Below are 26,802 nucleotides of genomic sequence, written 5' to 3'. Positions count from 1 at the left end.
CACGCGAGGAAACCTTCCAAAACACTGGCGCTCTCGTTTTCTTATTTTGTCCCGTACAGCCTTAGCAGTGAGCTGCCCTGGGCCAGAGGCACTGACTCGATGTTAATTCAAGTTTCATATAGGACCGCACACAGACCCTTGGGGGTTTGTCCAACAGCACATCCCATCATTACCCACACCCGGCATACCCCTCAGCACTCCACCCAAAGAAACAGTCAACCACTCCACCACTCCAGATCCCTACAGACAGAGTAACTGGGAGGGATGAGTCATGGCCGGTTCGCTTGGGGAGCATCCATAACAGCAGGAATACGTATCCTGTGAAGTCAGCACTACAAGGAAAAGACGGTAAACAATCAATACACACAAGCCCTGGAGCATTGCTTACGCCAAAGGGAGGTCTCTAAATCTACGTGACCGTCATTCACAGTCTTCACAAGGAGGGGCGTAGCCAGAACTTTTTTCAGGGGTGGCCAGGTAAGACCCAGTGATTTCATTGGGGTGGCCAAAAAAAAGAATAACTGACTGTGACATGCTGTACCAAAAGCAAATTCTACAGATGGAAATTCTATAAATTCTACAGAATTTATTTATTACAAATGTACACAAGAAACTACAGTGGCAGTACTTAGAAATGTCTGTAAAAACATGATAATATCATTTAATACAATCCTTATTCTACATTATTTATATATTTAGATGCTAACGATGCAAATTGGGTATTGGAAATGATTTTTTTTATGTTTGCAGACACAACTGATGAAACCTACATACCTGGTAGGCAACAACTGACTACATGAGTGTTTTTGCTCATCTCTGATTCTGGTCTGATGCGTGTTGTCTCTGCAGAGCTTCTCCGCAAGCTCCTCTCGGACGGTATCTCTGTTGCCTCCTTGTCTCTCTAAGCAGCACACATTTGCCCTGCTTCTTCCTCCCTCTGTAGCTTTCATTTCCCTGCCTCTTCATCATTTTCAGTTTTACCACTACTAGTCCTCTTTGTAAAAAAGAAAAGTATTATAACGACCCGCGTTACCGTGTTTGAGCGGGAAATGTGTTTATTGTAATTGGTCAACTTTTGGTGACTTACAAAAAACAGCGACAGACATAATGTAAGCGTAAGATGTGGTAACGTTTATGTGGTAACATTATTTTTAAAAATTAGCTAGCTGGCAGCTGCAGTAACTTCAGCTAACATAGCTAAGTTACGCGATATTAAGCGAACGTTTGTTTCTCACGATGAAACATCGCAGTACCACAACTTTAACAAACTTTCACGCAATGGTAGTGAAATGTAGGTAAACAACACTGATTTTACTCTCCTGATTACAGCCTCCTCTTTAGTTGCTCACCAGCGCTGGAATTGGCTGGAGCAACGGTTCAGAAATTCAGTTTTACTGCTCCTACTCCTCCCTCCTATACACAGGTTTGTGCCGTGCGGGCAGTTCACAGCTCTTCGTCCTGTGTGCGTCGTACAGGTTTGAGCGGCGAAAAAAAGTCACCTGTCAGTGTGGTCAGAGTGCTTTGCACAACAGGGGTGGCCGAGCTTCAGTCAGGGGTGGCACCGGCCACCCACGGCCACCACGTAGCCAAGCCCCTGTTCATAAGCCATGTGTCCTATTTCTTCTCCCAGCACTCACTTCTCAGTAAGAAAGCACTAGAGGTTAGACGGTTTTCACGGTTCTGAATCATCCACACCTAAAATGACCCCAACCTGTTCACTGACATCAGCTGGTCTTCAATAAGAGCTTTTACCTGTTGCGTGTTCTTTATTGTTATAATTTCTCCAGTGCAATAGAGAAGTTACTGCTTGCACATTGAGGGTAATAAAACAAACTGGATTGCCTTGGCAATGTAACCATTGTACTCCAGATGGTGTGTACATACTTATATTAAAAACAGTGATGACTAATAACAGTGACTGCCAGTGTCATAAACACACATGGCCAACCTGGTCTTTGTGAGGTTTATCTGCAAGCATTGTGGATTCAACAGTGTAAATGTCACAACCACGCCCGCGCCTCAGTCAGCTATAAAAAATATTCCCCAGTCCCTTTCCAGTTGGAGAATCTCTTTGAGACAACTGTCCCTCCTGCATTCACGACTCTTCCACATCGCCCTACCTGTTCTCCTCCGTGTATCTCCCTCCTTGTTCCTTTGCCCATCTCCTTGTCCCTGTTGCTGTCTCCTATGGCATCGAACCTCGCAACGCCTTCATCGGCCACATCCTCGGATTCTCCCCTCGTACCACTTTTGTGCCTCGGATTCGCCACGCTTGCCCCAGACTACGAGTATCGCCTTGTCCCAAGTACCTTAGCAATCAATGACCCCGCGATTGGGTCCACACCCGGGTCTCTGGTCTGCTCTGTGCGACAGTAAAGAATTTGTCAAAATGGGTGGCACGTTCATGGTTTCTTCTCTCTTCGCTGAATAGTGTGGAATTCTAGTAACAAAAAAATTGGTATTCATAACATGAATACAAGCCGTATTTCCCCTAAATATGTTTCAGTATTGGAGTAAGCTGATGGCAAATAATGGACCTGTGTTTACACCCATTTGACAAACAACAAGGTTAATCTATTCCATTAATTCACCCATTTAGGCAAATTCCTCTTGTTCTGTGTTCAGTAATAAGTATGTTGTATGAAAAAAGGGTATATACATATGTATTTTCAAAAACAAATCTAGTGCTTTTTTGTTGTATGGGACCCCATTATAAGAAGGCTCAGCATACTCTACCACGGAAGCATCATGATTATACTAAAATTGTACGAAGCAGTTTGCTTTTACTGAGGGTGTTCTATTTCGGTATCACCATTAAGATACTAAGTTAGTGGAAAATTTCATGCTGAGAAATTAATACATTTTACCCCTTTGCACGGTAAGATGTTCTTACTCTGTCAATTCAGGGTAAGTACATGGATAAAGGGTACTATAATGGGAGAAAAAAAAATGTACCAACCTAAAGTCTACAAATCTAAGCAAGCTTGTTCTCTGAAATAACTGAGCTAGCAAAATATTTCTAGTGTCTTGGTTAGGCTGATTACAATAAGCTCACAATAGTGTGATAACTAGCTCAGCCTCTACCAACTTTATGGTTTCCATCTGCTGATTGATTACACTTTTTTGTATGATTTACAGGATTCATTTAACACTTCCCATATATTAAGAACATCTACCATGGCAATCCACAAGTCTCTATCACTTCTGCATATTGAAGCTAACGTTCCCGGAAGTGAAGAACGGTGGATCGCTGCACATTTTCAGGAACAGCAATACTGCTTTATAAAGCGCTCAACTCGAGGGGAAACACAGTGAAGGCAGCAATGACTTTGTGGTTAAGAACTCGATGCATGACTGGCAGGGTCACAGCTCGCAAGGGGAACTGCTATTCTATTTCTGAGTAAGTGTACTTAACGTAAATTGCATCACTGAAGAATGTGGCAGCAGAACTGATAAAATTCAAACTCAGTATCATTATAACATGTGTTTTAATGAAATGACAAACAATGACAGAATAATCAATAGCTATTTGAAATACAGATATCTGGAAAGTGAAGACTTTCACCGCTCCCCAAATTGACTTCTGCAGAATAATGTTGACTGAAAATCACTTCTATAATGTACATTTGGAATGCGTACTTTGACTTTGTGGTGTGTAAGAGTGCGACTGTGTGCTGCGATGGACCATATTCAGCTTCCTTCAAAGACCCCACATGTCTATTCATATTAGAGTACCCTGCTCTATGGATGATGCAAGAAGAAGTACTTCCCCAGTCTGCAGCTCAGTCTGTGTTTCCTCAACCTCAATCTTCTCACAAATTACAGAAAACATGACCCGGACACATTCTAGGAGCTAAATCATAATTCCAGCAGATACAGTATAAAACAGAATTGGGCATCTAAGATCCATAGTGCCTGACTAACATATGTAGGAGAAAAAAAAATGAAGGACTATGTTAGCTATCAGAAATCTGAACTTCATGCAAACCAAGTATTAGTGGGGCAGATTAGAAAAGGTCACAATTCAAATGAAAGCAGTGTCATGTTTTCTCTTCCTCTGGCAAAATTAAGTGAGAGGATCCACTGACTCCACCGTCCTTAACAAACACTGAGTGTGTCCAGTGAGACGCACAGATTTTGACAGTGCATGGTAAATTAGCATTTCCACCACAGAATGCAAAAAACAGAGCTGTTCAGTCACAAGGAGGAGGATTTAAGATCGAGGGAGGAGTCCTAACCATAACAAGAAATCAGTGTGAGCGATCTCACTCTAGCCCTCCTCCACATGTCAGACCCATACATCCACCTGGAACATTTGAATTCTTTATCAAGGCACCATCTTGCTGAAGCAAGGAAGGAAATGGCAGTGAGAAGAGAAAAAGAAAGACAAGGGGCAGGAGAGACTGGGAACTTTCTGGAGTGGCTTGAAATATGCAGACGCTGGGCTGCTTTTATTTGGCTTCAGTTCACCAAGTCAGCCTACAGCATCCGTGCAATCAAAGTCTGACGATGGTGGCCGGTGATCGAGGCTGCGGTAGGCGTGTATGTTGGGCTGGGTAGTGTGACATAGTGCTTTGTTGTATTCACAGCCATTAGGCCTTTAGTTGCTGCAAAGTCCTAAAATAACCACCCCACAGAGACACCCCTGCTGACTATGCAAATCCCCTGGACCGCAGGCAGAGATCGCAGCCAGCAATACTCAGTTTACAATTGCAACGCGCATGTCACTCTTTGCTGCCTTGCTCTTTTCTCACTGTGTTAAGTTAAATTTCTAGGTTTTATTCAGATATGGAGCACGGAATGACCATGGAGTACAGATAAAACGGACAACCAGAGATCAGACAGGAAGTGCAGCTGAGAGGAAGGGCAAGGGAAAGTGCAAGTTATCTGATAACCAATGCAAAATGGTTCAGGGTAAGATGGACCCAGGAGCTATTATGTGTAGTTTACTTCTTAATGTTACTGCTTATTTGACACTTCTTGAGTTTTAGCAGAGGAACTGTGAAAAAAAATGGTACATTACTAAATTTTTTCCGTTACAGATTGAAGATGGGTATGGATGGACGTTAATATGACAATCTTCAACTGGTGGTCAGTGATTTTCAAAGAGACAGTCACTTTTAACGCACAGGAAGGGTGTTGTCCCCCAAAGTTAAGGTGTTTCTTGAGGAAAGACCTGACAGTTATGAAGTTTACCTTCCAAAAAATAAAATCTGTTAATTCACAATCTTGTATGTGAAACTTACTGGAGGGGAGTTTTCAATAACAAACTAGTTTGTGAAAATATGACACCGTACTGCTGTCCGAAACTGTCGTTACATCTCATTATATTCAGCCCCAAAGCAAAAAAAACTGGAGTTTGATCATTCCGACAACAGGAGAGTAGAGTATTCACTTCTACAGAGTCGAAACGATAATGACATCTGTCGAGTGACACATTTCCTGTTGTTGTGAAGGGACAGGTTACTCACCATGTGTTTTCTCCGTGAAAACAACCTTGGAGTCGGCGGTGAAGTTCTGCCCAGTAAGTATCATCTGTTGGCCTCCAAGCACTGAGCAGCAGTCCACATCCTGCGTCTCCACCATCGGGAGCTCATGGGCAGACCTCTGGGCTGTGGGCACAACATGGAAATATGGTAAGATTTGGGGCATGGTATCATTCATCATTTAGCCATTTATGAAAGTGGATCTTTTGATGGTTCAAAATTAGGGAAAGCTCTTTGCTCAAAGACATAACAGCAACGTATGTCAATAGACTTCAAATAGTTAGATCATTGTCCTTGTCCTTAACCATAAGGTGACTATCACAAAGCTTATTTCTTGCATGACTGTTAAGTGGTATAACTTCCACTAGACACAGAGTACAAATCTACGCTGTTTGACAGTGGGGACACTTCTCAGACCACTGTGAATAATAATACTAATAACACAGAAGAAGCAGCACTGAGTGTCATTCATCAGCTGGTCAGTCCAGATAAACAGTCACAGTGAACTTGTGGCATGATGTCATTAGTAACAAGTTCTGAACACTAACTCGGTCTTCTCCAAGTTAGATATGGATCATCGCTGCAGATCAGTTCTAAATGTATACTTTAACAAGACAATAAAGGCAATTAAGAGGCAATTAAGAGAAACACTTGAGCTTTTATCTCCAATCCAGCTCCAGCTGTATGGGTGTAAATGACCCTAGGAGTCTTCAGTAGGCTGTATGCTTCAGTGAAAACCCGTTGCTGTGACTAGGATTGTTGGTGCGCTCACAAGAGGAAGACCCCATAGCCCAAAGACAGAAATATATGGAAGCCCACAAATCAGGGCAGTCTGTGTACTGTTTAAGCAACACCAAAGAGGTACCCATGAAAGTAGTTCTTAATGGTCATTTATATTGACAGCGTCTTCCATTGTCCCATACCACACCTAGCATTGTGGCTTTTGGTTACTCAAAAGATGAATACTGTATAACGCTCCTAGAGGAAACTGCGGCTGGAGGGTTTCAGACATACGAATTTACTTTAAGCACTTCATCATACACCATGCCCTTTCTCTTACTACTCATTTCAACGTAAAGTCCCTACGATAACTACGGTATATTCCACGGGGAGCTTTCCCCCAGAGAAACGTTAAAAAAAGAAACAAGGCATTGAAGCAGCAACCAGCTTGGTGAAGATAGCACCTGTGGAGATCCTCAGTCCTCAAGTTTGCTATTACTTATTGACTGGAGGTAAAACAGGCATGATCTCACTGTCCTGCAGTGGGAATGTGCCTGCGGTGCCATGTAATCGGGCCCCTTCTCCGACCCCTTGTTCGCAGCTGATAAGCAAGTCTCGTTGTGCCGGACTTCCCTGTCCTGCTGGACGACCATTGTCTAGCGCCAGACTGCAACTCCAGGGCAATGATACATTTCCATCTACGTTCATTTGAAGGAACTTGGACCATTGATGTTCCGTAAGTCATTCCGATTTAAATTTTGCTTCTCACTCAAATTTACAGCTGATATAAGTTATCAGCTCTGGATGTGAAAAATTGATTCTCATAACAAGCTTCATAGAATACAGTACACACTCTTACTCATCATAAACCGTGACACATTTAGAGATTACTTCTCATATCCCATTTCTATATTCTTCAGATAAATCAACTGCACTCAGGCAGAAATTGCTAACAGTGCATGAGAAAATGTATCAAATGCCTCAACAAATTTCAACACATGACATTCTTGCTCAAAGGCATTAAGTTAAAATTCAGTTTGAAATTATGGTATTTCCATTTTTTTGGCAGACAGTTTTCTTTTATGTGATAACTTCCTTATACTGGGTAAAACCAGACATGAAATGGGTTAAAAAACCACAAAAACTAAACCTTTTGTTTTCAGATGACTGTAGTACTTTGTTTTTGCGTGGCATTCTGCTGTAACTTTCTCTAAAATAAAAAAGGAGCACAATATAATAGGTTGCAGTGGGAAAGAATGAGTGCAAGACAGTGTACGGAGGAACACAACTGCACGCACTGGGACACCACCTCAATACCGTTGAGGTTCGAGTACAACCGACACTCATCCATGCGCTCCCGTTGTCACGATTCTCTGCTGAGGAGCAAAAGGGACGAAGGTGATGGATTTCCCCTCGCCTGTCACGATGGCACCACGCAACACGGCCTACATCAAGAGTAACCCTTTGACCTCCCACACAATTGAAACGTGAAACGGGGCGTCGCTGTCAGCGCCGCCAGGTGATTTCCTCATCAGATAGGCTGATTACGGACTCGATTTCAGGGAAGCCGTGTGGGCTTACATACATATGATCGCCCTGCAGAACGAGAAAACGCCACTTTTTGTTTTAATTCATTAATAACCTCATTTTATAAGTTGCTGAACCTGCTCCACAAGTCACACTTTTGACAGCCTTGATCAGATGGGTCACTCCTGAACTCATAAGCACTTCTGCCACTTGCACTCGGCACAAAGGCAAAACAAAGCAACATCACACTTGTCACGCCGGATCTTTGCATGGCTCTGCACTCCCCATGTCCCCACCACACTCTGAGTCAACAGAGTGGACGCTCCTTCACCCTCTCCCCCTCTGCTTATCGGACACTCTGCCTCCAAGCCCGGACATGATGCGGAGAAAATGCAAAAACACAGGTGCCATTCACTAACCACGAAGCAAAGGGAGGCTGGTACATCAGCTGGCAATAACCAAACACACACATCTGCTGCAAAAAATGGGCGATTTTACCGGGTTTTACCTCATCATATGATGCTGATAGAAGGTATGAGTGAAATTATTAAACTGGGGTCTAATGAAGGTCTAACACCTCTATTAGTTTATGTCAAGGTCTGGCTGTTCACATTTTGAATCTAAATGGCCAATTGGCTCACATGTGATAAGCAAAATTTGGGTTTTTAACAGTCCATGAAAAAGCCTTATTAAAATAAGAAGTGAACAGAAGCACAGAGTTTGAGTGCCTAAGTCAAAGCTCATCCTTAAATTGGGATCTTTGTTTTATCAGCTTTAAAAAGTTTAAAAAATTCCTGAGACCCACGGTGTTTTGGTCTAAAGTGCAAGTTCGGCCACTTCCAGCCGCCAAGAGGAACACATACAAAGGTGGCCGTTGTGTGAGCCCAGGTCTTCGGCCGAAGTGCCAAAAGCCACGCGTCCATGCTCAATTCGAACCTTGTTCCTTCTTTGACTATATTTACTTTGCCGGTGACGTCAGGTTAACACCAAACACAAAGCTCAAGCCAATAATGCCCGGGGTAGTAGGATGGTTTGGAGCTGAGCGTTTCTGGCTTGGTGGGGGGGATTCAAACACACTAGAATGCAAAATTAAACATGGCACTGTGTCGTATTATCAGCTTTCCCCTCGGCCATAGACAATGCCTCAACGGGCAGGTATTTCCAGAGAATGGAGGCTGAAAGAGCACCTCTCACAACGCAGAAGTTCCACAACCAGGCTGAAAGAGCACAGAAAAGCTACGTAGAATGGAGCGCGGTTCACATCCATGGGTTCAGTGTCAGTTTCTCTATTTGCGCCGTGCTTCCTCAAAAATCTGGCTCATCAGCACCCGTTTACACTATGGGCCAAGCACAAAAGCGAAAGTGCGAGCGGCCCTCGCTGATGGCAACACAAGGGAAAGCACCGCTTACGAAGCATTCGGGTCAGGCAGGACCCCCGCCTTCGCAGCGAGCGCTGCGGTTAGTCGCTGGCTGGCGGAGAGACCGCTGGACTTCCAGGGGGCTTGAGCACTGTGGGAACTTACAGCATTCGATGGGATGGGATGCCACCTGAAGGGACACGCACTGCCCGCCCGTCTGGGGTATGTGCACGCGGAACACGAGGCGGACGCGCGTGTTCTTCCGGCCGATGTCCGTCTCGCCTTTCCTCAGCTCAATATCCGCGTTGCGCAGCTTTAGGATGCCGGCGCAGTCAATTCTGTGAGACAAACACCGCAGGGTGAGAGGAAAAGCGAATTACACATTTACCTGGCATTTGCAAAACAGTATGAATACTGACAGGTAACGGAAGACTGGCGGCTCAGGAGGACTAGTCTGCTTTCACCTATAGCAGTAGAGTCTTCCTCCAGCTTACAATGATAGTTTGTTTCTGAAAAAACCTTTGTATGGTGATTTCTCATAAATCAAAGATCTAATTGGCATAAGTTCCAGTTTTATAAGTTTTACTTTTTTAAATGACACCTATTTGCTGTATTATCTTCCTCTGCCTTAGGAAGGTCATTCATTCCTGGAAAATACTTTGTAAGGTGAACTCTCATTTGACAAGGAAATACTATAATTACCACTCATTTCAATGGTAAAAGTTTTTATGTGTGTCTGATGACAAACATTTACACTCATTTGGGTAAATTGAAACAATATCACCAAATCCCATTAAATGAGACAAGTATTTCAAGGGTTAACATTAGTTATCATAACAAGGCAGTTTCCCTTCATTAATTACTGTGTATGACTGTTTACCTTTGCACTCATTCTGCTCTTTTTATAGCTATTACACACTGTACGCTTAACACACACTCACAAACAAAACACACACACACATTATCCTATCCAAAAACGAAATAGAGCAGTGGGGACAAAAGAAATCAGTAAAAACAACGGAAATGAAGTGACACTCGGTGGACAAGTGGACAAGCGGACATGGTTTGGACGGTCCAAACGGGGTCACGATCATTGAGATCATAAGAGGTGAACGAAGCGAACAAGGACCGATGGAGGTTGAGAATTGATGCAGCTCAAGACAAACTAGAAGTGTGAAGAGGACCACATGGTGGCTCTAGTCCTGTGCCACTCCGACACACAAAATACAAACTCTGTCCTTGTAAACGCCAAGGAATGCTTTGTAAATTGAAGTACGGGTATTATACGGAATCATTTGTAACTTTGAGTTCTCACAAACCAAACACTTGTATCTCTGGGATGACAGTATTAAAAGTCATATTAGGTTGATGCGATATTTTGACATAGCTAAACTGTGTTTCTGCTCTTCCAAAACCATTCTGAGCTTGGAGCTGTTTGGCAGGAAGTGCTTCACTTGTTTCATTATAGCCAGCTAAGCAAGTGACACAGAAGTGTAGCACGTGAATAATGGCGATCCACAACGTAAGGGTGGTGCAGCACTACGACAGCTCAGGAAATACGTATGGATGAGGAGAGCATGGCCCAGGAGTGAGCAGCGTGCGTGGGCTTACACGGCTTTCATGTTGTTCTTGGGCTCCAGAGGGATCTCCAGAACCTTGGTGCTGCTGATGATCTTCTCGTAGCTGGTAGTGGTGACGGTCTTGCCGGTGATGCGGTGAACCTGGTAGAATGCGTGGGGCTTGAGGATGCGCTCATCGGCTGTGCCAATGAAGATCTGCAGGCCCAACGGGTCTTTGCCGCGGTATCCGTGTAGCTGTAAGACAGAGGCAAACGCAACCGTTTACAGTCAACAGACTACGCTCACAACTGCAAGTCAGAAAAAACTAGAGAACGAGGTGCCCTGAGTCAGAGCAGCTTTTCTGAAACCGTAGCAGAAATACCTGTACATTTTTCCCTTCGGCAGACCCTTCTCCAAAGTGACATATGACAATGATTAACTGGATAAAGGTATCTGCAAAATACCAAGCGACTTGCAATAGCAGATGCACTAAACTGCTATGGAGGGATGTCTCTAAATTTGTTGTTGAGAAACTGTGTGAAAAAGGATTTTGCTTTTGTACTATGAATGTGTACTGTTTGGGTTCTTTCGTTTTGATAGACGTACAGAGAAACAAGCATATATCATTAATTTATTAATCATTTTGGCTAAATGTCATATACACAGGTCAAAATTTGCTAGTAAGAAACCTCTTTTTTCTGTTTTTCTTAAAGAAGTTAAGCAGTACATAAACACTATCGAGGAGTGTGATAATAAGAAGGCCATTAAGACTGTTTATTATCATAATATTTTTAAGGTCTTGATGTAACGTTCCGTTATTGGAGTGTTTTTTCTTTTTTTTTTTTATTATTCCACCTGGCTAGGTTGACTGTTCTGAATTTACATTCTTGTATTGTGTGTGATTTGTTCACACTAAACTCCCAACCCATTTACACAACGGAGCAGTGTAACACATGCACATACTTGTTCTCACACACACACAAGGCAATTTAAAGAGCTCACTTCACCTGAAAAGTGTGACTTCAGACTGTGGGAGGAAACCCAGAGACAGCGAGCAGGGTTCAAACTCATGCCCCAACGCACAGTCCCCGGTGCCGCGAGACACCGACACTACCCGCTGAGCCACCGTGCCTTCCGTGCCGTAATACTGAGAAGAGCAGTTGTGGATCCCTCACAGATCACCATGTATAATTACATGAATTACTCTGCGTTGACAGGACATCCTTTAAGAGTCAGTGCCAGACTTTGGCCAGCAAATACGTGTAACTCCCTCAAGGCAGACCGCCACACCCCAACACACTGCCAACCCATCCCTTAACCAGAAAATAAATCAGCATGTGCCTTCAGCGTAGAAAGAAGGAAAGGGAACACATTCATCCAGGCCACAGTAACGGCAGCGGTTTTATTCGACTCCAGCCCCTGGAGCAGTGCGCCAGCTCTGGACCGTGAATACGGTCTCGGACAAGCGATCAGGTCGCAGAGCCACATGGCGGTGAGTTGTTTGACAGGACTAATAACACTGTAGCACCTCATGCGCCGTCACAACTCTCCGCCCAATATCACAGTTTTGCACGAGCGCCGGCCCACAGGCAGAAAACAAGACGTTTACCGAGACCCACAATGAACCCAAATAACCGACTGGCTTTCTCAATAGTCCCCGCTCAGCTATCTCTTGTTAGTTTTAGATGGAAACTAAGAGCAGACAATGCACACGTTGTAAATAAATAACATGCACGACAATATGTAAAAATACTGCTGTACGACATACTGCTGTAGAACAAGGTAAACAGCAAGAATTTACATAAGCAAATTGCAGCTCAGCGGTGTGTTTAGGAAAAAAAAAATTAACTGGGAGGCCTCCCATCGCACAGAAACATTGCAGTGGGAAATAAAAAGCAGGTCTACTTTTTATCTAAAATTAAAAAGCTATTAAAAACAAGCAGAAGCGACAAACTCAAAGCTATGGCGCCGCAGTTAACGGCCACAGGCCCTGAGGGAGGACCACAAGTGGAACCGAAAGTGCACAAGACAACCGTGACCGCTGCAACGAGAAGGGAGGCATCGTCCTAGGACGGCATCCGTCCCGACGACGCACAGGGGCGTAACGCTCGGGCCGACTGCGACGCCAGGAAGAAAGGCAGGCCGCAGTATCTGTTGCAGGTTCGAGCACGTGTGGCGCTCTCCGTTGACTGCAGAGCACGAGGGCCCTGGGGGCTGACGAGGGGGAGCCTCGGCCGCAGGCTTCATGGGAAGGAAGCGTACGCAGAAACCGCAAAGCATGAAGCCGGACGAGTGAGGGTGTGCAGCTCACACTGCAGCACCCACCGCCACCCCACCCCCTTCCTGCCACTCCTGAAAAAGAAAAAAAAAAAAAAAAAAAAAACCCCGCCAAAATCAGAAGAAAAGAAAACAAGAGGGTGTCTGAGAAGGCATTCTCAATTTCATTTGGTGCAAGCCGGCCACACTCACTTGGGCCACGGAAATAATGCAACCGCAGTTTTCCTTCAGAGCTAATAAAGAGTCTGTGGCTGTAAAGACCGACCACCAGAGAGCAACATGTTAATGTCTGATTCACATCGTCATTAGTCAAGAGCGCTTTCACTCTTTATACCTCATAACTCCAGTCTAACAGATTATGGCAAATTACCAGAGGACACCATAGATTATGGCTACAATGAAGTCCATTCAATTTTTTTTTTCTTAAAGCATAACTTTAAAAACTGCTGACAGTTGCTGTTTACCGTCAATTTACTATTAGAAATTCACATGTCCCACTACATTATTGTGGGAATATGTGCATCGTAGATTATGCAGAAAATACAGAATAAAATGATAAAAAAAAGAAGCAATTTCACAATTTTAAGGTGACCATGGCAAAAATCACATTTCCCTTAGAAATTAAAATAGCAATTATCACTCAAAAGAATCTCCAGGCCTTTCTTCGTAACGAAATATCACTAGCCCTCAAGTCGCCTAACCCTGGTGTCTAAATCATGGCTTGAAATTACAGAAAAGATAAAAATACAAAAGAGTTACACTCAACTGCCGCACTCTTTACGTGTTTTTAGAGCAAGGAATAAAAAAAAAAAAAAGTCAAATAAAGCATCACCTGGTAACAGGCGCTTTGCAAAAGCAAAACAGAACCGCTTAAATTTAAATATGATGAGATTAGCAGGAAATATTGATACTTCTCATAGATTACAGGCGAACATTGTGGAGAGTAAAGGGAAACCATGATAATATTACAGCGACATGATAATGAGTTACGTCCTTATATACTGGCAGGATATACTGCTACTGCCACCTATATCTCCTTATCATTTTTCATTTATTTGGCGGAATCGGTCAGGAAGTGGTCTGTTTTTCGCAGCAAACAGAAAATTTTTGAGAGGAGACGCTGGGGACCTACAGTGGCATGAGAACACATAGACACACACGCACCCAGCAGCGAATCTTGAAAGGTGCCTTTTCTCCCCACAGACCACTTGTGTGCAAATGTGCAGTTGGTTAATTGTCTTGGTGCAAAGTGTCTGAAGTCAGATAACATCTCCGAGCTCAACGTTTAGAAATTTAACAGGTAGCTCACGTCACGCTTGACGCTCCTTGGGAAAGAATGAGAAACCCTACTCCTGAAAGAGCTAGTACCGAGTTCGGTGAGGGACACAAGGAGAGGACTGCCTGAAATGTGCAGCTCTAGGAAACCCACAACTGTTTTTTATTTTACTAACAGAGTTCGGAGGCTTTCCAATGATCAGACAACTCTTGCAGCAAAAGACACACGAGTGTAAATTTGCTGTATGTTTCATATGCATGTACAAGCTGCTGATGTTGCGCATGTGCTGTTTAACAGGACATGCGCAAGATCAACAGCAAGATACGTAGGACAGCAAGGCCACCATCTGGGATCCAGGTGTCAGGATGCTGAGTGGGTAACGGAAGGTCGGCCTCAAACAGGGGCCAGGAGGTGAGCAGGCCTGGGCCTGCAGCCCAGCTGGACTCCGGCAGCGAAATGGAGCCGGTCTCATCAAGGGCACGGAAGGACACCGCGGCGGCGCTGGGGCACCAGGCTGGCCGAGGCAGCGCTAGAAAAAACCAACGGACAACCCCGCCACCAGCCCGTCCTTTCCCAATGCATATGACACCCAGCGCAGTGCTTTCCCTACACCATGCCACACTTTAACTTTTACATTCACGATAATTTTTTTTAATACAACTAAAAACAAGCCTGTTTTCAGTGCACATAGAGAGCTGGCACAGCAAGGTAATAATAACTACACAGGCAAACACACCACAGGGCTGTTTCCATGGGCCATCTGTGAACCTGGTTGCTATGGCGCCGTGGTGAGTCAGATTTGGGTTGGGATAAAGGAAAAGTAGAGGAGCGATCCAGAGAGGAGCTTGGCTGCCGTCAGCCTGGGGACGAGCGTTTGGCTGAGATCGCCGAATGGCAATGAATCGACCCGACGCCGGAGTCAGCCACCATGTCACAGAAACACACCGTGTGACAGAAAAGTGACATGGAGGCACAACAGACAACAAACCCCGAAGCCTTGCAGCTGTTGCTGTGTGCACACAAAAAACAGGCACACTTAGTGTGGAAAGGCGTTTCATAAATAAATGAACAAGATTAAAAACAACACTTGTCAGTTTTTTGTGCTTCACGAGACCACTCCGAGGCCAACCGATCGACGTCAACAACCGCTTGCCCCGAGCAGGGTCGCGGTGAGCCGGAGCTCATCCTAGAGACACAAGGTGCAGGGCTGAAGGGGGAGGGGAAGCACCCCGGATGGGATGCCAGTCCATCGTAGGGCCCCCCAAGGAGGGTTCGAACCCCAGACCGGCCACACAGCGGACACCGCCCAAACCCGTTGCACCACCGCACCCCCCTCACGCCAAGGCAATAAGTGCAAAATGAATCTTCTATGAGGAAAACTGTGTACCTGTTTTTTTTGGAGGCTTTTTGACTGATTCACAAGTAACAGAAGGACCTGTGACCTCAGCACATGGCACACCCAGTCCTGTGGTCCACATGGTCAGGTGACCATGAGCGCACATTCCCAAAAGGTCACGTCAGAATTCCTGCAGCTTCATCCAAACTTGTCCACTGGCTGCGAGAGAGAAGTATTCTGTGTGTATTTGTACTTACTGTCACCCTCAGCATCGTCGTCTGTTGTCTCATGGTACAGTCATTTACCATGCTGCCATGCGAGTTTTTAGAACGTTAATTGGCTCAAAGGCCACTGGTACGTAAAGGAACGTAGTCAGTGTAACGCAAAACCCGCATTTTCCAATATGCAGTTCTGTCCCCAACATGTTTACTTTTTCTTGCATCACTGAGTAAATGAGCTGAAGGGGAAGTAACACAGCTGAAAAGGCCATCCTGTGGAGGAATGGTAGCCATACACGCAACACACACAACACTCAGTTCTCCCACATGCTTTGCGTTGGATGTGCTGATTGTCTGGTTTGCAAATTGTGCTAAGGTATTTATTAGGATTGCTATTAAAGTTGCCAATACTTCGTTTACGAATGTGTTTAGGTGTCGAGCGCTCTGCCCCAAATCCATTTTTCCCATAAACCGCTATTTTTGTTGCACAATTTTCCATAACGCGAGGTTTTACAGAAACACACCTATCACCTTCTAGCAGAAATAGCTGCATTGCTCTACTCCACTCTCCGAAGGCTTTGCACAAGTCCCACCATATCTTATGAGCAAAAACAACTGCATGAAATTCATGAGGGTCCTCTCCACAAAGTCACTCCCTTTAACCATCAGTAGCCAGACTTCTGGAACCATCAACAGTAGGTATCTCCTATGGGTAGACCATCAGATGGTCCTAGAATGCCATGGTGTTTCATGAGACAAACACCATTGTGCCAAGTACGCACAATGTTCCTAACACACACACACACAGAGGAGAGACATGAAGACAATAACAGTATGGCTATTAGGTAAAGTACTCTTTGGCAAAGCACGTATGAGGGGAGGTGGCAAATATCTTTTTAAGATCTTCAAGGCCAGTTCAATAACTACATTTCATCCACTAACCCATGGTAGTTGATAAGTGCACACACCCACAGTCAGAAACCACCAGTCCCGAGCAGGAGCCTAACCCAGCAACACAGAGCACAAGACTAGAGGGGGAGGGGACACACCCCAGCCGAGACAGGCATTCCCAGCAGGACTCGAACCGCAGGCCCACTGGAGAGCAGACCTTGACCACTCCCACTGCAACCCCTCCAGTTGATAAGCAGAGATAATAAAATCAACTTGGGCCCAACATTAAGCATATACTCCAGCGTAGGTAATTTATGAGTAGGACAGGGGCTCCTCCAGGTACCTGATATAGGAGCAAATCTTCAATGCACTGAGCTCAGTGGAGGAAGACATTGATTAAGGATTGATGTTTGATCTCAAATCAGAGCCACTGGAGGAATTCAAGCCAGTCAAAATGAAGACTTTGTAAAACATTGCAACATATTCCGATTTATGTCGCAGTAACTATGGGCCTTCTCTAGCTTGAGGTCAGTCTGTTGCTTTTGTTTTCCTCTCCTCTGTTGCTGGCTGGCTATCATTTCACCACCATAAAGTACATGGTTGATGACCACATCTTATACTTAATAAAGCATTAATTCATTTATTTGTTTGCTTTTAACCTTAGCTGTACTTTTGACTTTAGTATACAAGTAGTATCTCACATACAATATATGCATTATTTGTAACTTTGTAAAAGTTCTCAGTCGGTCCTCGGAATAACAGTGTAGACAAGAATAAATTCTTCATTACTGAACTGTCGTGTGTGTGAACTTTTGAAAACCTTTTCAAACATACACCTATTAGATTAAACACACTGACCATAACACGGAGATCAATTTATTTTTAGAACTGACCGAAGCCAGCTGGCCACCCACCTGGGCATGAGTCTACATAGAATGAAGTATGTAATGACCTAAATATAGAGTTCATCAAAACAAACACCACTACGTTCAAACATTTAGAAGAGCCTTGGCACTAAGTGCAGTGGACTCTGTTGGCTATGGACAGAGTTCCTAAGCATGGGGCCCTGGACAGCATAACTGAGCATAAGCTGACAAGACGCATTGGAACACAGAGAACTGGGCCAATGAAGCACACGTTTGGATAGAGTGGGACATACCTGGACAACAGGGTGACCCCCACTGAGAGCCTTGACCGCCCCACGGCTGCCCTCGGTCTCGTAGTGGGCGCGGTGATGCTGCTTGGGCTGTACCTCAATGCGGAGCTCATACTGATCCGTGCAGCTGGGCACCGGCCACTCCAGTGGCGGCAGGGAGGACACTGGGATGCTGGAGGAGCAGAGGGTAGGTGCAGGTATCACTCACCAGCTCATCAGGCCACCAGATACCCCTGAAGCGATCATGCGTCAAATTTAACACATGAGATCCATGTGTCAAACTATTTTGGATCATAAGAATACATACTGCTAACCTCGGCTGCTTCGGTTCACATGGCCTGCATACAGACAGTGAGAAAATTGCGTGCTCTTTTTTTCAGATGCTTTTGTGAACCCCACTCGGCTTTGTGCACCATAGCTGGTATCATGACACGCACACGTTGCGCATCCACAAACACATGAAACAAGGAATGCACACTGCAGTATTTTTAATGATGTGGTGAGCAGATTCGTGCTTCTTCTTCTCCAAGCTGGACTTCCCCAGCACACTGCGGCCAAAGGCACTTTTTAATTATGCATTTCAAGACATCTTTTTATTGGCCTCTTCCTCAGTTATGTGGTTATCATGTGCAATGCTGCATCACCTTCCCGCCTGTGTATAGCTGCTCTGCATTAAATTATTATTATTGCCACCGACGCAGCTGCTTCCTTTCATCTTCAGGAGGCTTTTCAGGTCAGTTTGTGAGACTCTTGCATCTGAACGTCTTCTCGCAATGCATGCTCACCCCAGACAGACCCATCTTCAACCACATGCGAGGCACAGAAAAGGACACACCTTTACAGGTAGCTCTTTACACAGGTGGTGTTCATGTAAAGCAGAGTGAGAGGCCTTACCTGATTTCTCCGCTGAACTGACACTTTTATTCAAAAATTGCTTACGACTTTAATTGCTAAATATATCACTGCACCGCCATCCATCATGTGCGTTAGAAATTTCTTGCATACTATAATCTTGTCATTATCACTCACTTCCTCTAAAAACAAAAAGAAACAGCCCTGTAAAATGGCTTTATTTTTGCCACTTTAATTTCATTGATACGAGCTGTTTTTTTTTAATTACCGCAACACATAATATCACTGTACACGACTGCAGATATGAATTTTCCTGAGAAGTTTATGAAGAAATTTACATACCTATAAAGTTTAGGCTTTAGCCAATTCAAATTTCTTAGCATGGTAGTATCTAAGAACCTTCTAAGAAGGTTACTTTGGAGACTGTTTTATAATTTAGCACAGCATCTTCGAGAGGAGCTCTTAATGCTGCAGCATGTGGTGCAGTGGTTAGAGCTGCTGTCTTTGGACTCAAAAGACTAAGGTTCTAATGTCATTTCCTGTTGGAATACCTTTGAGCAAGGTACTTACTCTGGATTGATGCGGTAAAATTACACAGGTGCATAAATGGGTAAATCAGTGCACGTACCTTAATTTATAAGCTTTGGAGAAAAGTATCAGCTAAATGAATCAGTGCTATCTACAGCTAGAGGCCAGAAGTTGGAATTTTTTTGAGCAATGAATTAAGGATGAAGCTCTGGGCAATTACTGGAAAGGAGCTCATTAATGAGTGGTGAGAGACATTTACCTTGCAATCTATTCTACACCCTGGTACACATGACCTGTTGACATCCTTACCTGGGGAAACCAGGGACCAACTGCTTGGGCCATATGGGTGGGATAACAAAAAAGGACTCCGCCCCCTGCTGACCCTTCACATCTGGGTCAGTGGGCGGCACATAGCTCTCTGGGAGGTTCTCCCGGTACAGTGCATAGGGGGCGTTGGCCGTCTTGACGATCTTCGTGGGGATGGACCCTTGAAGGCCTGCGCCAAAGCCATTCAGAGCGTCCACGAGACCGGGCGAGTGGGTGTACGGAGCAGCACGGGACTCTTCGCGGGCGCCGTGCGGAGACGGACTGCGGGAGCGGTGCCCGGGCATCAGGCTAGGATTCCTGTACATGTCGTAGGTACGCTTGCCCTGCGGGGAGGCCGAGCGTGAGCCAGGCCGCGGTGACGGGGAACGCGGGCCCAGGCCTCCCTCCTCCGAGATGCTGGTGCGCGGGGAGGTGCCGGGAGAGGTGCGCGGGGAGCCTGTGTGGATGTTCTGAAAGCGGGGGCAGAGGTCACCAGCCACCTGGCCACTGCTGGGGGACACGCAGGGAGACGCCCAGGGGGAGTAGTTCTCCGAGTGCCAGCTGGTAGAGGAGTTGCTGCTGGCAGGACTCAGACACTGTGGCTCCCGGTAGGCCAGGCCGTCGTGGCCGGGGACCGTCAGAGTGGGCCGGGGGCTGATGTTGAGCGGGTGCGCCTGGAGGGAGTCCCGGCCATGGTTGTAGAGCTCGCGGGAGGGGGTGATCTCTATCCTGGGGCTCAGCGCAAGACCCCCCGGCCGGGTCTGGTCCAGGTAGCCTCTGCTCTCGAGGCCGTCTGCGGCGGGCTCGTGGTAGGAGGGGCTACAGGACTTGATGTCGTAGGTGACCTCCTCGAGGTGGTAGGCCACGCCGGATGGAGAGCTGAGCACGTGCGGAGAGAGCACAGACTCATCTGCGGAGACAGAGGGAATACGGGGAACAGCCCGTCAGCGATTTCGAAGGAGAGCGAACGGAAGCTGCAGCAACAGCCACACACACCATGAAACGCTAGACTTAGCATAGGAGCAGTAAGTGAAAATTACAGCTGCTAAGAAATCATTTTAAAAAACTCATGCTCATTTTTTTGTTACGTTATCATCTGACGTGTAACTTTATGCTTTTAATGAAGTGCATAAAAATGTTGTTAGACAGGTTATTTCCTTAGAGGCAAGCAGGGCAGCGTTATGGCACTGTCACAGTGGGAACCGGGGGCACGGCGCTCTGAGCGGAGCGCACACCTCACCTGCGCGCTCCCCTCAGTCACCATTGATTCCCACGCAGCGCGTCAACACACACCGGACACACACTGACTGACAGCAGCATGCACTGTGCAAACACACCCCTTAGCACTGCAAGGCTGAGACTAGAGCTCGGGAAAGTTCTTTAAAAACAAAAAAAAACCACACACACACACACACTTCAAGTGTCACTTGTGAAGACCGATCGCCATCGTTTTGCGAAACGAGAAGTGAGAAGAAGTGCTAATTTATTAACCGGCAGTCGGATGAACGGGGGTAAAATTTTCTTGTTGGCGCGAAAGAAGAAGGTAGTGTTTTTGTTTTTACTCCCAGGGAGGTACAAAAACTCATTTCCATCGAGTCATTTTTTCATATAAATCAAATGCACACTTTGCATAAAACAGCCGCATCACGCCACGCGCGACATCGAATGTATGTGATCCCGGCCTGGTCGCGGGCGGCAGTGAAGATGATGCGCTACACGAAGGCACAGCAGTAACAGTAACTGATTTCATCTCATGATTTACACTTCAGAGAAAGTCCGGGCGAGAACGAGCACGGGGCAGCGGTCCAAAAAAAAAAAAGCGGTTAAAAAAGCGCTCGTTTCCACACAAAGTTTGTGACAAACCTTGGTCCCCGGGGAAGCAGGGCGGCTCGTACTCGAAGAGGTCGGCGAAGTCGAGCTCATCATGGCAGGTGACCCCGCTGAGCTCCTCGGCGAGCCCCAGGGCGCTGGGCTCCTTCTCTTCGTAAACCGAGGTCATCGGTATCGCTCCCCGCGCTTACGAACGACTCGCGACGCAGCTCAGTTCGCTCCGCTTGCAAAGAAAAAGCGGCATAAGAGGATCCCCGCGTGCTTTGGGGGCAGTTTCGGCGCGATCCGGGCAGCTCCGCGTAGCGGGCGGAGGATGATGCTGACGATCTGATGCCGCCGCTGCTGCTGATGATGATACTGATGCTGCCGGCGAAGGAGGGGGCGGGCAATGACTTTTTAAGCGTGAAAAGGTTTCAAAGTTGCAACCGCGACAGCCGAAAAACAAAAGCGTGAAACTGACAGCTCCGCGCGACGCCAACTTCCTGATTCCACTTCGCACATTGTCAGTAAGGCGGTCCCTCCGGCTTAGCAGCGTAAACAAACAGAAGGAGAACGCGCCTCCGCGTGGCCACACGTGCAACGAAGCAAATTGCCGTCACACACGCATACAGGTGCCGGGGTGTGTACGAGGGACTCTGTGCCCACCCCCCGCCCCCAAGTCTAACAGCGGACCCGCGGCGGCCGCGTGTCACTCTCCACGTCACGCGGACACCCGCCTTCCCATTCCCACGGACCTGCCTTTGCTAACGTGTCCCTGATGGCGTATTACCTATGGCATTTCCGAACTATTTGTCCCAATCTGTTTTCATACATGCCATGTGGGTGCGGTGGCGCAGCGGGATTGGCCTGTCCCTGCTCCAGGTGGGTCTGGGGTTCGAATCCCGCCTGGTGTGCCCTGTGGCAGACTGGCGTCCCATCCTGGGTGCGTCCCCCTCCGCCCCCCAGACCTGCACCCTGGGCGGCCAGGTTAGGCTCCAGCTCACCGCAACCCTGCTCGGGGACAAGCAGTTTCAGGCAGTGTGTGTGATTTCATACGGGGTGGAATGGTGGTAGCGCTGGTGCCACACAGCTCCTGGTAGGAGCACGCATACATTGGCTCTAGTCAGGACCAGCAAGTAGGTTAAAGGTGCTGCTTTGTGCTCCAAGAACCTCTGACCCCCCCACCCTTCAACAATGTGTTTACCCTGCATTGACACAATAGAAGTTACCCAGCTATATAAACTGGTTTCTAATTAAGAGTAGTTTAACATTGAAAGCTAGTCTAGAGAAAAGTGTCAGCTAAATAAATAAGCAGTCACTAAATTGCCTATAGTTGTGTGATTGCAGTACAGTGCACTGCTGTCCCATACAGTGCGTACCCCGCCCTGTGCGCTAAGACCGTGGGATGTGCTCCTGGTCACTGCGGCCTTGTACTTATCAAGCGGTTGCTCAATATGTTGAGGTTTATTTATATCCATCATCATGGTACTTATCATGAATTGGTATAACATGATTTTCCTCCTGTATAAATGGGAACCTCAGTTGTTTATCTGCCTTCATGAGTCACCTTAGACTAAGGCATCAGTTAAATAAATGATAACAATATTGCATTTGCGACAGCTCAAGGATTGTTGTGTAAAACATTACCACACAAATCCGTGAAGGAAGACACCTGTTTGAAATGAATGGGAGCAATTTTCATTAGAGTGCATCAAGGGACCCCTTATGGGTTTGCTGTTAAATTCCAAAGCGGGACTTGGCCTTTCTTTGGGAACAGAACCAGCCTGCACCTGAGCATTAGCCTTTGCTGACCTCTAGTTTAGAGAACCCATATTGTACTGCGCCTCCTAACTGAAGTGTAAATAGTATACTGTAGTCATGGGAAAAGGCAGAGGGGACTCCGTGCCCAGAGAAATGGCACCATCTATTGTACAGCAAGTTCAAAGCTCCCACATTATTGAACCGATGAGGAATGCCTTTCTTCAAAATGCAACGTTTAATCTAAAACAATCGGGACCGAGGTTTCCTGTTATTTTCAGAACGCAAATACCGGATCAGGACACTGTCCTTTGAACTGACAGCAATGTAATAAACCAATTATGTGACTCACAACTCTGATGTTCTCAATATAGCACCGCTGGGCCCTCTTCTTACCCAGCCTCCACCCTGCTATTGCTGCATGCAATTCACAGACCCGGCATCCCGCTCTGAGAAACTTGAAGCTCACTGATCATCCTGCCAACCCCCCCCATACATCCATCCATCCATCCATGCATCCAACCACCCATTCATAAGTTGGTCTTTTCTGAGCAACTGCAAATTCAGATGGGGGGGGGGGGGGGGGGGCGGTCACAGTGGTCCTGGGAACATCCTGGGAGGGAGATCTGGAGAAAGCGGGGGAACATGGAGATTCCTCACCAACTGCCCGCTGGATGGCGGCTCAGTACCCAGTGCAACACTGACACTTTACAGTGCACAAGGAACCTGTCAGTTGTCACTCTCAATGGTTTACTTATTTACACAGCAGGGTATTCTAAGTGTCTCTATTGAAAGCAAAAACCATTCTGAAGGGCGCGTCAGCTGGAGCGGGATTTAAACCAACAACCTCCTGGTCACAAGGCTATAGTCCTAACTACCGCGAAGTTTTATTTAGCGGACATTTTTGGCAACAAAAATGTCTGCTACAACACTTTTAGCGTAAAACACTACAAATGCAGCAGAAAAAGCTTCGTAAGACTTCCACTCGTGAAGCTCTGCTTCCAATCAAGTTTACGATTCAGAGATTCGCGGCCAAATCACGAAGGAAGGAAGGGATGTGGAAGTACGCCAATCGAAGCCCGATTTAATGAAATGGATGCACGTATTGACAGACGGCAAACTGGTTTAAGAAATATAAGAAAACGGACTCCCCGCGCGCTTACACGACGTTACTTTCCCGCGGCGCGATTTTAACGCTCTGTCGCGCGCAGGACACGGCGATAAGCTCGCGGGCGACGCGCGCCCGTCCGACGCGACGGTGACAGCGCAGTGGGCGTGGCCTGAGCAGGGTAGCACGCGCAGGCAGCTCCGTGCCGCCGTCGCGTGCCGTTTTCGCTCCGAGTTACGGGAGGGGCGGTTACGTTAGAGACGTGGCGTTGCATTTAATTTAAATGAAACTGACCGACAGTCGGGAGAAACATGAAAAGTCACCTTTTTCTTCCACATGCTCAAACATATTTCATAAACATTGTTAAAAAAACAGTTTTTTAACAACCAAATCGTTTGTTAACAACCGGTTGCGAGCGAAAGTTGCCTGTAAGCTCCTCATGTTGCGAACGACACACGCTGACGTTCGTAAGTCGATTTACGAGAACGTTCGTTAAATGAATGAAACTATGTTTCACATTTGTGTTGGCGAAGTAATGACAGGAAAAACACTTTCAAATTGGTCGGAATGATCATGAATTTTGTCTCAATAACATAAATTACTACCTTACAAAAGCTGCTGGTGTTATATCTCGGCTTGCTGGACTTCCTTAAAGACGATAGAGAAAAAAATGTCAAAAACTAAAAAAAAAAAAAAAACCTCCCAAAAGCCCACAGGTTGCACGGCTCAAATTAACAGTTTTTTTGATAAATGGTTTATCCTTCTTATGAGCGCAGTGCTGGAAACACTTTGACTAACGAGCGCATGCTTCACATTTATACAACTCATGCCAAAGTTAAAGAAAGAGTGCATAAAAAAGTGTTATAATGAAATGGGTTGATTACCAGACAGTACTTCGTGACGCGGCATCCATACCTTGATCCATAGACCTCATGGTGTGGTACTGCGCCAGCCTCCAAGACTCTCTAAACATTTGGGAAGAATTAAAAAAATTAAAAAATAAAAAATCTAAAAATTCAATAACTGACAGTAAGTAACTCTTAGAAAAACCATACTAGAAAACCAGATCTTCTTTGGAGGAAAATAAGATAATAATAATAAAAAAAAAAAACTGAAAAGTTTGGGATTTGGTAGTAAATTCTCCGCGAGCTGCGAAGAGAAGGTGAGCAGAAGCAGAAGAGCTTGCTATGGTGATGGTATGAAGCCGAGGATTCCTGGAGAATTCAGGAGCAGCTTCCTTCCCTGCTCTCGGGGTGTTTATAATGGTCGAATGCTGTAAAATAACGGGATTCCCTCAGTTGTTTCCTCCTGTTTATGCGCGTCGCCATGGCGACCTGGAGCGGCTCCATCTTCGAGGACTCAGGGCTTTTCCTGCAAAGCCCACACTCAGGAATCCATGACGTCTCCGGGCCTCCGAGCCAAGGCATTTCTGCGGCTTCTCTCAGACAGTGGCGCACAAGAGCTTCATTGTGGGGCATGAAAAATGAAAACAGGACCCGGTGTTTAAATATATACATAAAAAGCGGGGCTACTGCTGCGTTTTCATGTTTACAGGTACCAAACCATCTTGGCTCAATAACCCAAATAACATAACAGCATCTTTCATAATGTCACAGCCCCACTGAGGGGGAGGAAAATGCATCGATTAACTCTGTAACTTTATACTTGTCTTTTTATACATGGAATACATGATGGATTTCATTTTCCGCTGATATTATCCATTCTGTCATGGCAACCTGCTTGTTAGAACTGGCCGTCTGCTCAGACGTACGGTCAGGTTGTATTTATTTCTTTACAAAGTGTAGAGTTTTTGTCATTTAAAAGTGGATGTTTAAGTTACTAGCATCTGGCTCTTTGATTTCCTCTGAAGAGCACAGCTGGATCATAAGTAACTAATAATTTTTCAGTGCCCATCCAAACTCCTCCTGTTTCCTCCTTCGTGGAAGAATAAGTAAAAGCCTGGAACCACTGTGCCATCAGAATCAGTATAATCTGTGGATGTGTGAACATATCGTGTTATCGCTGATTTGAATGTTATTGATGAGCCGTTGAAATGAGTGGGCATCTCGGTTAATCTGTACTAATACTAGATTAGATAGTTATTCTTTCTGTTATTTTGTCGCTGTCACCATGATTCTTTCTAGAAGTGGGAACTTTGTTAAACGTGTGAAGAATGCGCCCCCTTGAATTTTTTGGTGCAGATAATATCACAGAGGGTTGAAATCTCAGTTGTTCTCAACATTCCTTGAAAGCAAGTTAATTATGACAAAAACTGTTCTCACCACACAATAACTGAACCCATCTGAAAAATCTCTGCCAGTGTAGCATTATGGCCAAAATACTACGTTATGTACTATAGCAGGACTATAGACCACCAGGGCAAGCTACTTTACTGGTGCCTTGCTGTTAGCTCATGTGAAATGCAATGACTGTTGGCCTTTTTGAGTTTCTTCAACCCAGTTTCAACAGCCTTACTGGGCATGTGTGCTGCTACACGGGAATAGGATTGTGCTGTCAGCATGATTTGGGATTTACTTTTACTACCATAATCCTCGCACACTATTCCTATTAACAGTTGCCAATTGACCAGTAATTATATATATTGCCTTCAAAAAGTATATGATCTTGGAAACATCC

The 26,802-nt window shown here is 45.7% G+C and overlaps 1 protein-coding gene across 2 annotated transcripts in view; it reads right to left on the bottom strand.

The window, feature by feature from the left end:
- nfatc2a (nuclear factor of activated T cells 2a) overlaps positions 1 to 25,499 on the bottom strand; it is a 44,725-nt gene extending 19,226 nt beyond the window's left edge. The window contains exons 1-6 of one of the 2 annotated variants that reach the window (XM_018760674.2): positions 25,081 to 25,499; positions 19,494 to 20,400; positions 17,808 to 17,976; positions 10,703 to 10,905; positions 9,257 to 9,429; positions 5,472 to 5,612 (exon numbers count right to left, since the gene is read on the bottom strand). In XM_018760674.2, the coding sequence (XP_018616190.1) occupies positions 5,472 to 5,612; positions 9,257 to 9,429; positions 10,703 to 10,905; positions 17,808 to 17,976; positions 19,494 to 20,400; positions 25,081 to 25,138 (1,651 nt within the window). In that variant the 5' untranslated portion in view covers positions 25,139 to 25,499. Of the gene's footprint in view, positions 1 to 5,471; positions 5,613 to 9,256; positions 9,430 to 10,702; positions 10,906 to 17,807; positions 17,977 to 19,493; positions 20,401 to 21,353; positions 21,908 to 25,080 lie in introns of those variants that run through there. The other variant, XM_018760673.2, reaches the window with a different exon arrangement.
- Positions 25,500 to 26,802: the final 1,303 nt, after the last annotated feature.

Source organism: Scleropages formosus, chromosome 19, assembly GCF_900964775.1.
Source record: "Scleropages formosus chromosome 19, fSclFor1.1, whole genome shotgun sequence".
In the NCBI taxonomy this organism is placed as follows: domain Eukaryota; kingdom Metazoa; phylum Chordata; class Actinopteri; order Osteoglossiformes; family Osteoglossidae; genus Scleropages; species Scleropages formosus.
This window is presented reverse-complemented; position numbering and strand designations above follow the sequence as displayed.